Below are 17337 nucleotides of genomic sequence, written 5' to 3'. Positions count from 1 at the left end.
ACTTCATTATAAACGGCTCTACAATAATCTGGCCAGGAGCCACCATTTTCTGAAGAGTTTCAGAACCAAAGACAGCAAACTTTTCATAAGCGGTCTGAGCCTTTCCTACTCTACTCTGAACAGCAAGACTATCGGTAGCCATTCGTCTAGCAATTTTGATTCACTCGACTAAGCAGTCGAATTTATTGGGCGATCAACTTCAGTGTGGTTGATCAAAAGTTGATCGACTAGTGGCCCACACACTACAAGCAATATCCTATGCACACATCGACCTGACGGATGTTGTGCCTCCATGGTATGAATGCAAAAATTGATTCAGTGATCAAATGAGATGTGAACTCTCTAGTATGAGTAAGCATAAGAGTAAGGTTTTGAGAGAAGAAGACAACAGGGGAGGGGTGGGAGGAAATAAATAGGGCTCGGTTTTGGGTAACTTTTCTTATACCGCATATTATCCAAAAGTAGATAGGAACTTAAGCCTGTCATTTTATACCAACTTCTACAGAATTTCATGTTTTGGAACCATTTGGAAAAATTCAACAGCATTTTGATTCAAATGATATGTGAACAGTAGCCGATTTCGGTACGATCGACCAATAACTTCCATCCTGTTCAATCTATTACGTTGGTTTGGTCGACTCAACAGGATATTGTCCACTTTTCATTGATCTGGCATACTGGAACACCCTTGATTCGATAAAATAATTGGATCAAATAGTCATACAGTCAAATTGCTAGTTGAATGGCCACCTTATGTCTGCTGCATCGCCACCCATTCTGCTTTAGCTCCTTCAGCTAGGCGGTTATCAGTCAAGCCATCACATTTCTAAAACAGGACTTTCAGGCTTGGTCCACATGGAAGGTTGCAAAGCATTTTTCTGAGGTGTTTAACCGAATGGTTAGGAGACGATTTATCCACTGAATGAATAAAAGTGTTATGCAGCTTCTGAAGGTTGTCTATCATCTGAAACATCTCAACACAATTCAACATTTTGTGCTATTCAAAGCACCTGCCTGGTAGGTGTTTGACAACGTTCTGTAAATGCCTGCAAAACGGCTTTCAGGAATACACTTGTAGGATTCTTCTAGATTCCTGCGAGTTTTGCCGCGCACAGCAAAACCTGCAATGCCGCACTGGCCATTATAGTCCATAGCCATTCATGGTCTTCCCCAAGATTTAAAATTGCTTCCTGCTTATTCCCACAAAATGGGGTTGATGCACTACATGTTAAGGTGCTCGTCAGCGCAAGTGAATTTTAAGTAGCGCACACTATGCACAGTCCTGTCAGTACAGCATGCGCTCTTATGCCATATGCGATCCTGTGAAGTGCCGCACAATATGTTTGTAGCGAAACTGCACTACTTCACTAGCGCGACTCCTACATGTTAATGTAGTAGTGGCCAAGCTAGTGAAGTAGAGAGGTTGTGCTACAAACACATCGCACGGCACGTCAAAGGATTAGGCGTGACCTAAGAGCGCATGCTGCGCTAACAAGATCGCTTGTTAAAGTTAACTCGTGCTGACGCGTTTCGTGAATCAACCCCAATGCACTTTCGTAATTACAATGTATCCCACCACCACAGAAAAATTGTAGAAAGAATCCAGAAAATTATGTACAGGGAAATGCGATTGCAAACCGATGAAAAAAACAGAATCAAGTGTGTTCTCTGCCTCGGGCAACTGGAATTGACTCAGAAGCAGTTACTGGTAACTGTATGCACTTTACAACCCTCTGTGAGGACCAAACCTTAGCTACAGAAGTATCTGGCTGAAAAATATAGCAGTCTGATCAATAAGCCATCAAACTGTATACTTACAAGCCTGGAGATGGGTTTTAACCTGAATCAAACCAGACTTGCAAAAATGTAACATGCTTAGTGGGCAACCCAGCTACACAGTGCATTCACCTCTTAAAATACTTGCAAAGGTACTTCTATCATAGAAAGGCCAGATTATATAGACTATCTTCCTGTACAATAATAAAATGTACATCTATATAGCAAAAGACACAAAAACAAACAAACAAAAAAAAGGTTTGCAGGGTTATCTGGTAGTCTTGCGATCAGCAAGCAGTGTCTACAATGTATTTTTATACTGTCTTGTTCACCATTAATGTTATACTGCTTTTTATCCCAAATATATAAAAAAAAATATTTTACACTTCGTAAACAGATGGTGCGGTCAGAGAAAAAAGTTCAATACATATTTGTGCCTTTCTGAGCCAAATATTCAGAATGCAACAGAGTCCGTGTTGCCCACAAAATAGGGAGCAACTTATTTTCTAGTCCAGGAGTCCTCAAACCACTGTCTGCAGGCTGCAATCCCTCCCACGTGGCTGGCCTGCCACCGACAGCCACACAATACGTGCTGCAAAGAAACTCAAGGAGCGGCAACCCCCAGGCAGCATGTTAAAGTGTACCTGAGCCAAAGCTCAAGCACAAAATCACACACTTATCGAAGAATAGGGAAGTCAGAGGCTTCCCAGACCGTCTTTTGGACCCCCCTTCCTGCACATGGTCCCCCCAAAGATTACCGATGAGAGCTTGTCAGAAATATGATTGGGGCCTCACTCCACTTCAAGCGTGAGCGCGGCAGTACTGGGCCTGCGCGAGTACGACTGTGCCGAGCCTCTCGTGCCAAAAAAGAGGAGTGCTGCCCCGATCAGCAGGAGGGCCATGGGCAGAGGCGGAGAACCAGAGGACAGCGTGGGAAGCTTTAGGAAGACCCCCTCCTTAGGTAATTATGTGTTTCTGAGTCTGAGCTTCTGGCTTCATTTGGGTCTGGACCACACCGCTTAAACAAGCATGTGGTTAGTGTGGTCAGACTTAAAGGAACTGTAGTGAAAAAAAAAAAAAAAAAATTGCTTATTTTTTTTACAATATTCCTTTAAAGATAATCTAGTCAAGAGTTTGTTTCATTGTAAAATCTTCCCTCAACCTGATTTACATCCTGAAATGTATCACTGGTGATGACATCATTAGGTCTGCCAGGTCATCTGTACGGAATGTTCATTTACAGAGAGTTTTTTGCACAGAGGAAGATATTGCTTGCTTGCCAGTTGGGAAAAGCAGTCATTTCCCACAATGCAACGAGGTTTCACAGACTGCAAACTGTCAGGACCTTTCATGACATCACACTGTGGGAGGGGTTTCACCACAATATCAGACATACAGACCCCACTGATGATCTATTTGAGAAAAGGTAAAGATTTCTCGAGGAAAAGGGGTATCAGCAACTGATTGGGATGACGTTCAATTCTGGGTTACAGTTCCCCTTAAAGTCTGTGCACCTGATCTGCATATTCATTCTGGGCCTGTGGCTGAAAGTATTGGGAGCAGAAGAACAGCAAGACAGATAATAAAAGAATAAGCTTTGTTTAAAAGAGAATAAATACATCAGCCTCCATATCCCTCTCATTACAGAGTCACTTTAAGGAGAACCCACCCCGATCCGAGCAATATCTTTCCTGTGATTTTTTTCTCCGTTAAATGCAACATCCTGATTATTGGATAAATTAAAGTCCATCTCAGCCCCAAACTGCACAAGGCAAATTGTGACAACAGCCATGTCCATTTGTCTACACATTATAAGTATTTGCTATAAACCTTTTCAATTTAAAAAATCCTTTGAGTTGCTCTGCCTTCTGAAATCAGAACAAGCTTAAAAAATACCTTAACCACTTGAGGACCCACCCTTTACCCCCCCTTAAGGACCAGCGCTGGTTTGAGTGATCTGTGCTGGGTGGGCTCTGCAGCCCCCAGCACAGATCAGGGTGCAGGCAGGGAGATCAGATTGCCCCCCTTTTTTCCCCCCTATGGGGATGATGTGCTGGGGGGGTCTGATCTCTCCTGCCTGCTGTGGGTGGCGGGGGGGGGCACCTCAAAGCCCCCCTCCGCGGCGAAATCCTCCCCCTCCCTCTCCTACCTGGCCCCCTCCTGGAGATCCGGCTGCACAGGACGCTATCCGTCCTGTGCAGCCAGTGACAGGCTGTCTCCTGTCACATGGCGGCGATCCCCGGCGATCCCCTGATTGGCCGGGGATCGCCGATCTGCCTTACGGCGCTGCTGCGCAGCAGCGCCGTACAAATGTAAACAAAGCGGATTATTTCCGCTTGTGTTTACATCTAGCCTGCGAGCCGCCATCGGCGGCCCGCAGGCTATTCACGGAGCCCCCCGCCGTGATTTGACAGGAAGCAGCCGCTCGTACGAGCGGCTGCTTCCTGATTAATTAGGCTGCAGCTGGCGACGCAGTACTGCGTCGCTGGTCCTGCAGCTGCCACTTTGCCGACGCACGTTATGAGTGTGCGGTCGGCAAGTGGTTAAAGGGAATGTCCAAGCAAAATAAAACAATGAGTTTCACTTACCTGGGACTTCTACCAGCTCCATGCAGCCATCCTGTGCCCTCGCAATCATTCATGGCTCCTCCGGTCCCCCGCTGGCAGCTTGCCGACCTCATGTCCCGCATTGCGTACATTTTTACGCATTCCCACTAGTGCAGGAACATTAACACATACATTTTTACGCATTACTGGTTCAATGCGTAAAAATGTACGCATTGAACCGGTAATGCGTAAAATGTATGTGTTAATGTTCCTGCATTAGCGGGAATGCATAAAAATGTACGCAATGGTCGGCAAGCTGCCAGCGGGGGACTGGAGCAGCAGTGAGTGACTACGAGGGCACAGGATGGCTGCATGGGGCTGGTAGAAGCCCCAGGTAAGTGAAACTCATTTTTTTATTTTGCTTGAACCTTCCCTTTAAGTCAACTGGTCATATCTTCTAAATAGTAATACCGGTAGTCATTTTTAACTTTAAATAGTTTAAAATAAACATTTATCCAAGCTGTATTCTCGCCATTTGATTATGGATACAGACAGCGCCATCTTGTGGATGGCTTGTAGACTTCTACAAATGGCCTGGGTAAGTCATGAAGAAACCCCTCTAATAGCCATGAGATCTGATTGGTGCAACCAGGTCGGAGGAGGAGGGGAGGTAATGTCACTTCTTGCTTTGCTTCATTGCTATTAAAATTTGCTTTGTTCGGTTTTGGGTTTAGTTGGGAAATCTGACATACATAAGCGCGGAAGCTATGATACTCAACTTCTGGCAGGTTTTTCACCCAATGCCATGCATTTTTTGGTGGATTATTTCTCCTTTTGTGTTGCATTGCTGCTGCATTCACCATCACTGACTTTCTGAAGTGATTGGAGATAAGAAAGCACAAAAGGTGCATAAAGACAGACAGTACAATAACTGGTCTGAGTGGCGTCAATATGAAGGACAGTGAAGTTTGAAAACTGCTGTTCTAGAGAATATTCAAAGAAAGAAACCTAACTGGTTGCTCTGGGCAACAGACATACTGTCAGTTTCCATAAATGAGCCCCAAATGTGCTTTAAACAATATTTAAAATAGAAGGGAAAAAACAAAGAAAAAAAGCTCTTATGTGAAAAAAATTAGAGATGATTGATTTGAGTTGGATATGGAGGGTAAACACTGCATACAGAAATACTGGCACCTCTCACTGCACTTTAGCAGGGGTGGCTGCGTAAACACAGAATCTGCATAAAGTTTGTATTAGCAAGCAGAATCAGGACACACCCATACACTGCTAATTAGGATACCAAAGGGAATGCATGCGCTGAGCTCTGGTCTACTGTGTGTCACATGACTGCACCACTACTGGTTTCTAGCGTAGTAGGGCCGCTTCAACTGATAGCAGGCCAGTAGCACACGCCTTACTTTATTCTGAAAGATACCCGACTGCTCAACCCCAGCACAAGCTCCAAGGTGTCCTGAAACACAGATTATGTACACCATCCGTAGCTTGCACAGGTTTAAAAGACTGCCGAAAACAGACATAACACAAAGGGGAGGGGAACAAAACTGTGTCCTGACACTAGTCTAGGCTGATGATCTAATCAGTAAAGAATCATTAAGGCAAATATGCATATCCAATTATCACATAAGCAAAAATAAATATTACACGTAAAGAATCTGCTGCACCGGTAAACCATAAAAAAAAAAATGTATACAATGGATCAGGGCTGTGCAAATAACAACATAAATAAATGCACATCTACATCAGAAGTCAACTCCATAGATATGGCTGATGGATTAGAAGAGAGCACCATCTAGTGGACATACTGGCCTCTACATGTAAAACGAAAATAAACCAGCCTGTCCCTGCAGCTTCAATCAACTTGTGCAATGACAGGATGGGAAGGACAGGGGAAAAGCCAATGGCCTAAGCAGTAACCACTGTACACTAGAACTGTACACTAGAAATCTGAAGGGGGGCAGCGGAAACCAAGGACCAGGGAAATAATGAAGAATTGCAGAACTGAGACAGAGGGTGACCACCAGAACGTGCCCGTCAGTAGGCACTGTACCCGTGTTTTCACGCAGTGTTGAGTTAACCACTACTATGTCAGAAAAGGCAGCCATGCGGATTCCAAGGGGGGAGGGGAATAACAGAGGATTATGGGAATCAGGCGGAAGACATATTGCTTGAAAGAGTACTAGGGGTTGAAGGCAAGAGGGAGAGGGCAAGGGACAACACTGCATTAGAGGCACAAGATTAACAAGGAGATGATAAGGTGTCTAAGCCCACAGAACACCCTGTGTCTCAGACCTGGAATCTCCTCATAGAAGGTCATAAAATACTTAACAAAATTCTCTGGTTCAAGGCTTGGTAAACCTGGCAAGAGAATGCGGAGACAAATGACAAGACATGAGTGTGGATAGAGAGGCTGGGGTTATACTGTAGGCTCGGACTCTTCCTCTGCTTGCCGACTTCTGCTGTTCTTCCGTAGAGCCTTCCACTGGTAGCCTGCAAACGTGGGGCTGATGGGAAGGTAACTGAAACACTTGTACTTTCGGAGAAAGTTCATGCCAAAAGGAAAGTCATAGGACTCCATTCCTTCCATAGCAGCTGCTCCTTTGCCCACCCCACGTTTCCACTTTTTGATGCCCCTTTCTTCAGGTGTACCTGGGAGGAAACACACAAGATAGTCAAACAGAGGACTTCAAAATGTAACTTTAGAGTTATTCATAGTTCTTCACAGTTCATTTTCTGGAAATCTGCACCGTGAAAAATCTGAAAGCTGCCACTGCCGATCTAAAAAGCAGCTTGCCTGGCCCTCATAGTCACAGTTCCCCAACCCTGTCCTCAAGGCCCACCAACAGTACATGTTTGGCAAAAAACCACAAACATGCACAGGTGGGGTAATTAGCATCTCAGCAGAGCTGATTAACTACCTCTGTGGATTTCCACAAAACATGCACTGTTGGTGGGCCTTGAGGACAGGGTTGGGGAACACTGTTCATAGTGATCTTTTAGCTTCTGCAGTCCATGGAGCCAGACAGAAGTAAGAATACTTGGTCTATGTTGGTTCTGAGTCAGTGGTTCAATACTATAGACAACTAGCAGACCCAAGCCCGTTTAATAACGGGCTCTAGGTCTGTGCTTCTCGCTGCCCCCGCCGCATGTTAGTGCGCACGCACACCCAGCCGCCTGCTCACATGCCTGCCCGGCTCCCTGGCCCCGTCCACCTGTCTGTGAGGCTGGGTCCGAGCTGCGCACATGCGCAGTAGCAAAAAAGCATGGACCAGCTACACAGAGACAGGAGAACCACGCAGTGACACAGACATTTTATAGACAACTAGTTGACCCAAGCCTTTTCAAAAACGGGCTCTAGGTCTGTTTTTTTTTTTTCCTAACTCTGCGCAGCTCGTGTGTGCGCGCATCCGTCCGCCTCACTAGCCCCGTCCCAACTGCTGTCCTGGTCCATGCTGCGCACATGCGCAGTAGCAAAAAGCACAGACTCCGCTACACAGGGACAGCGTGACGCAGGGACACAGGGGTTTTATTATAGAGGAAAAGTCAGGATGGCTGTCAAGCAACTAGCATTTTTTTTAAAGCACTCTGCAATTGCAGCCGTCAGTTCTCTCAGTATAGGTAGTTTGTTTTTAAAAACCAGCTTATTATTTCGTTGTAGGCATATTTATTGCAGCAAGTGTTAGTATGACAGATTATTTCAGAGTTTCTTTGGGCAAAACACAAACCTGTTTTCCTTTATGAGTATTCAGCTGACAGCTGCCCACTGCTAAACAACAATTGTGGGAGTATATGGGTGTTTAGAGCACACCTATTTGACTGTTTGCTGGCTCCTATATGATGTCTGATGATTTCAGGGGCAGGGCCTAGACATGCCACACCTTAACCAGGCATATTCTCAAATACACTTTTAGCTGGTTATAAAAACGAGATAGCACCTTGCTTTGCATTTATCCAGTGCTCAGTATATACAAGAGAAGAGAGGGAGAAGAGGGGAGAAGGTGTTGGGGGTAAAGGTGTGTAGGGGTGTGTGTTTGATCAACCACACAGGGTTGGGATTTGAATCAAAGGAGGGAAACCCATGCTAATTTCACAGGGGGGTCCTGAGGGTTGTTGTTGCACCCAGACTTGCCACATACAATGGCAAGTAGCCATTTGGCCCGTAGGCCGTGAATTTGTCACCTGTGGCTTAAAACAAGGCTAAGAATCTGTTGAAAGCAATTCATGGTCTGGAAAGCCTGGAAAAAGCTAGACACTGACTTTCGGCTTTGCCCAAAACTGAAATCACCTCTGAAAGATAGGAAGTTTTGCACCGTTGATGAGATTCAGGAAAATCCAACGAGGCAGCTAATGACGATTCCAATAAAGGATTTGGCAGAGTGAACAGTAGAAGAGATGCTGAGAGAGCTGAGTGAGGAGCCAGGGTGCAGGGAATGGAGCAGAGATGGCATTGTCCTCCGTACAAGGTTTCTTGTATCTTGTTAAGTGAATGTATCTATTTGTTTTACTTGTTTGATACTTTCCTGACAACCCTCATATCCCTGTCTATGAATGGATTAAGCCATGGTTTTTTTTTTCACTCTACAATGAGGCTTCCTCTCCCCAGCAGGTACTCACCAGGAATAGTGTTGTCCAATATGAACGCTGTGGAGCCTCCCACAAACATGGCTGTTGTAAGCAGAACATTTAATACCTGGTCAATCTCCACAATACCTGAAAGAGAAAGGATGTTATACAAGATTACTGTACTTCCACAGACAACTGTTATCATTTCAGCAGTACAATGTATAGGGAAGACTGTATGAGATAGCATAACACTATGAAGTAACATACTGCCTGATGACACACAAAGATGTCCACCTTCCTGTATTTGTCTTGTTTCATTGGAACCAAAAGAGCAATGAAAGGTTTCACTTACAACCAGGACTATGAGTGGGTACAAAAAAATCATTCGACTCCTGAGTTTATTAAACTACTGACTCCAGGTACCAAAAATTGCTCTGACTCGGACTCCTCAGCCTTGCCTACAACACCATTGCCTGGATAAATCTGCTGTTCTAGACATTATGCTCAAGGAATTACTACTACAGGGCATTGTGCAGAGGACCTCAAAGAGTCATCAAAAGCAGGCGTTTAAGATATGAAATGCTAACAACAGTAATACTAGAACCATTAACGCATGACTCTGCTGTAAAACACTGCCTGACTGCAGCCCTCCCTGACTGGAATCAGATTAATCCCATGCAGACAAATATAATCATTTAGCAGGAAAAAGTATCAGTCGAAACAGTGCCGTAAATACATCTGCTACATTTCTTTGAATTGCGCATGTGTTTTAACACTCCCAGGAAGAAGAAAAACTACCCATTCCACAGGACAGAGAGCCCGAAACATTGAAGTGATAAATGGCATGGCAAAATACAAACAACTTTCCTTCAGAGGTAAGATTACATCGGTGCACTAGATAAAATGTGGTGATTCAAGTTACAGTCTTACTAATGTCCATTCATGAGAATCTGAGGTTTATACACACCTGTCACCAACGGGTTCTGCTTTAAATAGCTGGGGAGCATCAGACCAAAGAAAATTGAAAAACCGAGGACAAAGAGGTTGCGTGACGAGTTCAAATCCACAAACTGAAGATTGGAGAGGCCCACCGCAGTGATCATTCCTGTGCAGAAAAAAAAAAAAGAAATCCAGTCTAAGCATTGTACATTTAGTGGCTGGAGTCCATGGGCTAGACTCCTTAACACTGCTATTGCCTACTGAGCGCACCCTAGTGGCTGCAGCTCAAGCCCTTTGAGTCAGACAGTAGAAAAACGCAATATACGGGTGAAACTCAAAACATTTGAAAATTGTGGAAGAGTCTATTTATTTCAGCAAATCAACTTTGACCCCCTCCCAACCGCCCATTGACGGTGGGAGGGTGGCAGCTACAGGACCACCCAATGCTAATTGGTGTCAGGTCCTGTAGGCACGCATTCCCCGCTGAGTTATGCAGCCGAGATGAGTAAAGTTCGTGAGTAAAGCTGCGATCGGAGCTGGCAGGCTGTTAGGGGGGGAAACCTGTAATTTTCTTTTGTACAATGCTGCAATCTAATGCAGCGCTGTACAGGGGACAGCTGTCACTTGGCTGTCCCCAGGAGAGGCTCACAATCTTATCCCTCTCAAAGGCTGATGCCTATGAGAGGTGATTCTAGTGGTGGATCTCGGGGGGGAAGGAGGAAATAAAAAAAAAAAAAATAGTGTTTTTATTTAAAATAACAAAAAAATTAATAAGAAAAAAAAAACATATGGCAGCAGCAATCAGAGCCCAACAACAGGAAAGCTCTGTTGGTGGGCAGAAAAGGAGGCAAGAATCATTTGGGTGCCAAGTTGTACAGCTGAGTAATAAACTGTTAAAGTTGTGCAGTGCAGAATTGTAAAAAAAAAAAAAAAAAAAAAAAAAAGCTTGGTCACTGGGGGGGGGGGGGGGGGGGGTTGTAAAGGTTCATACACACCTACCAACTATCTGTCCAACTATAAACCAAACTTGTCTGTTAAGCACCATACAACTTTTGTTGTGAAACAAGTTAAAACAACTAAAAAAAAAGTAATGTATGAGTGAACAGAGGTGCCCGCAGGATAAAAGGTTCTAAAAGGCTTAAAATCCCTCAGGAGGTGGTGGTGGACTCGCCTCCCAGAAGCAGACAAGATACCGTCAGTTTTATGACAACAGGTTTATAAATATACTCCAAAACAAACAGTGCAACGCGTTTCACGGGTATGTTCCCGCTTCCTCAGGCAATAAACAGATAGGAGTACACTGTATAGTCTCAAGGTCACGATTACATACAGACCCCCCTGATGATCTATTTGATAAAAAGACAGAGGCACTAATCGTGACCTTGAGACTATACTGTGTACCCCTATCGGTTTATTGCCTGAGGAAGCGGGAACATACCCGTGAAACGCGTTGCATTGTTGGTTTTGGAGTATATTAATAAACCTGTTGTCATAAAACTGATGGTATCTTGTCTGCTTCGGGGAGGAGAGTCCACCACCACCTCCTGAGGGATTTTAAGCCTTTTAGAACCTTTTATCCTGCTGGCGCCTCTGTTCACTCTTACATTATCAATAACCACCCCTGGTGGAGGGGTGTTGCCCCTTATTTCCTTATCTACAGAGAGCGACTTTTAATCCTGATTGAGGACAGGTCTAATCTCCTCACCTGCCTATACAGTGGTTACCTAGGAGGTAACCCACGTTTGTGAGTATATACATTATATACTTTTCATTTCCAACCCCTTGCTTTGCATACTACACTATATTGGGCTCTCGGTATTTCTTTTGTCTTTAACTAAAAAAAAGTATTTTGCTATTGTTCAAAAAGCTGATAAGACTGATAAGAAGTCAATCCAACTGTTGGATTGACTTCTTATCAGTCTTATCAGCTTTTTGAACAATAGCAAAATACTTTTTTTTAGTTGTTTCAACTTGTTTCAGAACAAAAGCTGTTTGACAAGCCTCAAGTGGTTAAAGCTAAAACTAATCTATGAAATAGGAACCCTTTGTAGGAGTTGGATTAATTAGCTGATTACAGTGTAAAACTTTGAGCCTAGAATATTAAACATTTTCACAATATTCTAATGGTATGAGATTTTGATTTTGGGGTTCTCATAAGCTGTAAGCCATAATCATCAAAACTATAACAAATAAAGGCTTGAAGTATCTCGCTTTGCATGTAATGAGCATATTTCAAATATTAGTTCCACCTTTTAAGTTGAATTACTGAAATAAATGGAAGTTTAAACAATATTCTAATTTTTTTCAGTTTCACCAGTAAATGTTATTTGTCTTGCCTACATCTTCACCCAATAATGGCTACAGCCAAATTCAGGATTACTTAAAGCTCAACTAAACTCGAAATGGACCAAGGTAAATTCTCAGTGCAATCATGCCAGTTAGTGAAAATGTAACATTGTTTTGTGAATATCTCCCATGGTTTCTACTGTAATGAAGGAATGCTAGGAAATGTAGCCTGGCAACTATAATTCTGCATACTTCAGGTATCAGCATGGATGCATCTGACTGACCTGCGCAGCATCTGCATCTCGGGAAGAGAGGAAGCAAGATGTACTGAAGGCTCATGCCAAAGGTATTCTGTTTCCACCTTTGTTATATTCATTCATCATCCTGAGCACAGGAAAAAGCAATGACTTACCAAACAAGGTGCAAAACAAGGCTCCAAGGACCGGATCTGGCAGAGAGGCAAAGAGGGCACTGAACTTCCCAATCATGCCCAGCAGTATCATGAAGGCAGCACCATACTGAATGACCCGGCGACTGGCAACCTGGGAACAGGCAATGAATACACACAAATATCACAAACACTTGCTATTTTTGAAGTTCCAGCATATTACAATGGTACCATAGCTGCGGGGGTTTACAGCTAGCATCTGCGCTTTAAGAGGAACTTTAGCATAAAAAAAAAAATAATACATTGCAAAGTGAGAAGTTAAAAAATAAAAGAGAGACCAAGAAATGATTGATATTCGCCATGTAATTTGCTCATATTGTTTGATCCACAATCAGCCTGCACATAATTATCTTTACTGCTGGAAGACATGAAAAAAAAAAAAAAGCCAGACAGTACCGTTATCTATAGCCCCACCCCCTAAAAATGCAACAGCCTAATGCTGGGTACCCACCATACAATTTCCTGATAGATTTATTGTCAGATCAATTATTTCCAAAAGGTCGATTTTCAAGAAGTAAATGGAAAATCGATCGGAAAACAGATCAGACCTGTCGGAATTAATCAATCTGACGGTAAATCTGTCAGAAAATTGTATGGTGTGTACCTAGCATAAAAGGTTGTTGTTTTTTCAATAGATATACTTATTCACAGAGGAAGATATTGGCTGCTTGGCAGTTGGGAAAAAAACAATTATTTCCGCATTGCACCAAGGTACAAAGACAGGAAGTTGTCAGGACCTAGGTCCTGACATCACACTGTGGGAGGGAGTTTAACCATATCAGCCATACAGACCCCCCTGATGATCTATTTGATAAAAAGGTATCATTGGATAGGAACGAAGTTCAATCGTTGGTTACAGTTCCTCTTTAATTAAAGTAATTGGGAATCGTGAAAAAAAAAAACCACGGATACACATCTAAGGAGAGGGAAGGCTCTGGGTCCTATATAGAGCCTTCCCTCTCCTCTCCCGCTGCCCTCGTTGCAGCAGTGGCACCTCCATTTGGATCCCCCGCCAAGGGGGACTTTGGAAGTCTTCAGGAGCAGAGTCCTCCCGAAGACAGGTGGCTCCATACTGCGCATGCGCGAGTGCGTGAGAGAGGGCGCTCACATGTGCGCAGTATGGAGCGGCCCGTCTTCGGGAGGACTCGGGCTCTCAAAGACTTCCGAAGCCTCCTTTGGCGGCGGAGAGAGCAGTATTTGACCAAATTGTTAGAATACTCCTATGGAGGAGCCAGTGCTAGAACAGGGACTGAGAGAGGAGAAGGAGGAAGGCTCTGTAGGACGCAGAGCCTTCCCTCTCCTTAGGCAAATCTCTGGCTTATTTTTTTTAGAAGCGGTTCCCATTCACTTTAAGGATTCCATACATGATACAATCAAGTCATTGATTTCCCCCATTTTTTTCCGTAAAAAAAAACAAAACACTTCTTTTATTGATAAAAATTTTACATTTTTCCATTTTTTTCCCGATAAAGATCTCATCAGATATGTAAGAAAAATCATAATATGTGTGTGTGTGTGTGTGTGTGTGTCTATATATATATATATATATATATATATATATATATATATATATATATATATTTATATTTATATATATATATATATATATATTTATATATATATATATATATATATATATATATCCCTACCCTAACCTCTCATGTCCCTACTTCTCCCTCTAGATCAGTGATGGCTAACCTTGGCACTACAGCTGTGCTGGAACTACAAGTCCCATGAGACATTGCAATACTCTGACAGCTCTAAGCATAACTTGGGGGGCAGAGGGATGATGGGATTTGTAGTTTTGTCACAGCTGGAGTGCCAAGGTTAGCCATCACTGCTCTAGATTGTAAGCCTTTGGGCAGGGACCTCCTCCTCTTGTGTCCTACCTGATTATGCACCTTCATAACTGTAAACCCATCCTATGCATTTGAGTGAACCTAACTTGCCTAATCTCCATGCTCCATCCAGTGACTGACTAAGCATTACCTTGTTCTCATACTGTGCTGTTTGATCTGGTTTTCTTCTATCCCTGTATTGTCATATTGCTGTTTGTCACCCCTAAATATTGTCTGTAACCTAAATTAATGTCCAGCGCTACGTAATATGTTGGCGCTTTATAAATACAATAAATAATAAAATGTATATACAGTGGGTTGCAAAAGTATTCGGCCCCCTTGAAGTTTTCCACATTTTGTCATATTACTGCCACAAACATGAATCAATTTTATTGGAATTCCACATGAAAGACCAACACAAAGTGGTGTACACAAGAGAAGTGGAACGAAAATCATACATGATTCCAAACATTTTTTTACAAATAAATAACTGCAAAGTGGTGTGTGCATAATTATTCGGCCCCCTTTGGTCTGAGTGCAGTCAGTTGCCTATAGACATTGCCTGATGAGTGCTAATGACTAAATAGAGTGCACCTGTGTGTAATCTAATGTCAGGACAAATACAGCTGCTCTGTGACGACCTCAGAGGTTGTCTAATGGCCCATACTCACGGGCTACAATTGTCGCCGCAACACGCGGCGCGCGCATGTTGTGGCGACAGGTCGCCCGTGAGTATACGGCGTTGCACGGGCGCGCACCCCGAACTGTCGCTCGTCGCTGATGTCGCCAGGCGATTGAACCGCTCAATCGCCTGGCGACAGTCGCCGCCGCAACTCCGCCGCAACTGTCGCTAGTCCGCGTGAGTACGCGGACTAGCGACAGCAACAAGATAGGAAAACATTGGGCTTCCGGCGGGGGGAGGGGCGACAGCTTCCGCCGCATCAGTTGCCAGGTCCCTCTGCAGTGTGTATGCTCACGTGTGCTGGCGACAGGCCAAAACAGTTGCCCGTGAGTATGGGCCATAAGAGAATAGTGGGAGCAGCAACACCGTGAAGTCCAAAGAACACACCAGACAGGTTAGGGATCAAGTTATTGAGAAATTTAAAGCAGGCTTAGGCTACAAAAAGATTTCCAAAGCCTTGACCATCCCACGGAGCACTGTTCAAGCGATCATTGAGAAATGGAAGGAGTATGGCAATAATAGCAAAAAGAAAAATTCCAAGAGAGGCTGGCACCCAAGAGGCTGCTGCACAGTACCTTGATTTTCCGAAGCTGTCTTGGTGCTCACAGCATAAACATCAATACTGGTAATGGGAAGAAAACCAGCACTGGGCACTCAAGCTGATGCTTAAGGTTTATTTACCACAGGTACAAACAGACATTGCAGGCATAGGGAGAAAAAAGAAAAGTCTAACCGCCGTTTCACGAGCCTATAGCTAGCTTCCTCAGAGACCTCAGAGACTCTGAGGAAGCTAGCTATCGGCTCGTGAAACGGCTGTTAGACTTTTCTTTTTTCTCCCTATGCCTGCAATGTCTGTTTGTACCTGTGGTAAATAAACCTTAAGCATCGGAAGGAGTATGGCACAACTGTAAACCTACCAAGACAAGGCCATCCACCTAAACTCACAGGCCGAACAAGGAGAGCGCTGATCATAAATCCAGTCAAGAGGCCCATGGTGACTCTGGACGAGCTGCAGAGATCTACAGCTCAGGTGGGAGACTCTGTCCATAGGACAACTATTAGTCGTGCACTGTACAAAGTTGGCCTTTATGGAAGAGTGGCAAGAAGAAAGGCATTGTTAACAGAAAGCATAAGAAGTCCCATTTGCAGTTTGCCACAAGCCATGTGGGGGACACAGCAAACATGTGGAAGAAGGTGCTCTGGTCAGATGAGACCAAAATGGAACTTTTTGGCCAAAATGCAAAACGCTATGTGTGGCAGAAAACTAACACTGCACATCACTCTGAACACACCATCCCCACTGTCAAATATGAAAAAATCTATTAACCCTTCGCACACTCACATGCAAATATTCAAACAATTGCATTCACAGATTCACTCATCCAGGCACAACTGTTATCCCTACAGCTAAATTAAAAGCCAGGGTTTTAGTTCACAGAAGAATGCATTCTTATGCTTAATCACCTATACTGCGCAGAAGTACCCAGGTAAACATACTACATACTACAACTAGAGGCGATGTGCCTGGATATATGTATGTTTATTCTTATCATTGACCCCTGTGGCTAGGGTCCAATTCGGTGCACTCCCCCCTTCCCCTGTATGTTTGTCAGCATGCAGACAGCTTATGCTGGTGTATGCGCATAGTGCACATGGACACATAACATTAGCTCCCTTGTGCGATTGGTAAGATGCACTTGTCTTTCCCAGGAGAGGAAGTTAGGATGTGTGCTCCTAATCCATTGATAGGTTTGATGCAATGAATGTGTTTGCATGTCTGCACTATGCATGTTACAGGGCCAGAGTTAGGACACCTATGTTTACCTGGGTACTTCTGCGCAGTATAGGTGATTAAGCATAAGAATGCATTCTTCTGTGAACTAAAACCCTGGCTTTTAATTTAGCTGTAGGGATAACAGTTGTGCCTGGATGAGTGAATCTGTGAATGCAATTGTTTGAACATTTGCATGTGAGTGTGCGAAGGGTTAATAGATTTTGCTGTTTTCTAGCCACACCCCCTTCAGCACCTCCCTTTCCCTAATAATTTATTTAATGTCCTAACTAGAGGCGATGTGCCTGGATATATGTATGTTTATTCACTGTCAAATATGGTGGTGGCAGCATCATGCTCGGGGGGTGCATCTCTTCAGCAGGGACAGGGAAGCTGGTCAGAGTTGATGGGAAGATGGATGGAGCCAAATACAGGGCAAACTTGGAAGAAAACCTCTTGGAGACTGCAAA

The 17337-nt window shown here is 43.8% G+C and overlaps 1 protein-coding gene across 4 annotated transcripts in view; it reads right to left on the bottom strand.

The window, feature by feature from the left end:
• Nucleotides 1-4684: 4684 nt before the first annotated feature.
• Nucleotides 4685-17337, bottom strand: part of SLC23A2 (solute carrier family 23 member 2) — a 275407-nt gene continuing 262754 nt past the window's right edge. For all 4 annotated transcript variants that reach the window (XM_068274816.1, XM_068274819.1, XM_068274817.1 and 1 more), the window contains 4 exons: nucleotides 12541-12670; nucleotides 9871-10008; nucleotides 8955-9050; nucleotides 4685-6989 (listed from right to left, as the gene is read on the bottom strand). In XM_068274816.1, the coding sequence (XP_068130917.1) occupies nucleotides 6757-6989; nucleotides 8955-9050; nucleotides 9871-10008; nucleotides 12541-12670 (597 nt within the window). In that variant the 3' untranslated portion in view covers nucleotides 4685-6756. The remainder of the gene's footprint in view (nucleotides 6990-8954; nucleotides 9051-9870; nucleotides 10009-12540; nucleotides 12671-17337) is intronic.

Source organism: Hyperolius riggenbachi, chromosome 3 (assembly GCF_040937935.1).
Source record: "Hyperolius riggenbachi isolate aHypRig1 chromosome 3, aHypRig1.pri, whole genome shotgun sequence".
In the NCBI taxonomy this organism is placed as follows: domain Eukaryota; kingdom Metazoa; phylum Chordata; class Amphibia; order Anura; family Hyperoliidae; genus Hyperolius; species Hyperolius riggenbachi.
The sequence above is the reverse complement of the archived record's forward strand: the minus strand, read 5'-3'. Positions and strand labels throughout refer to the sequence as shown.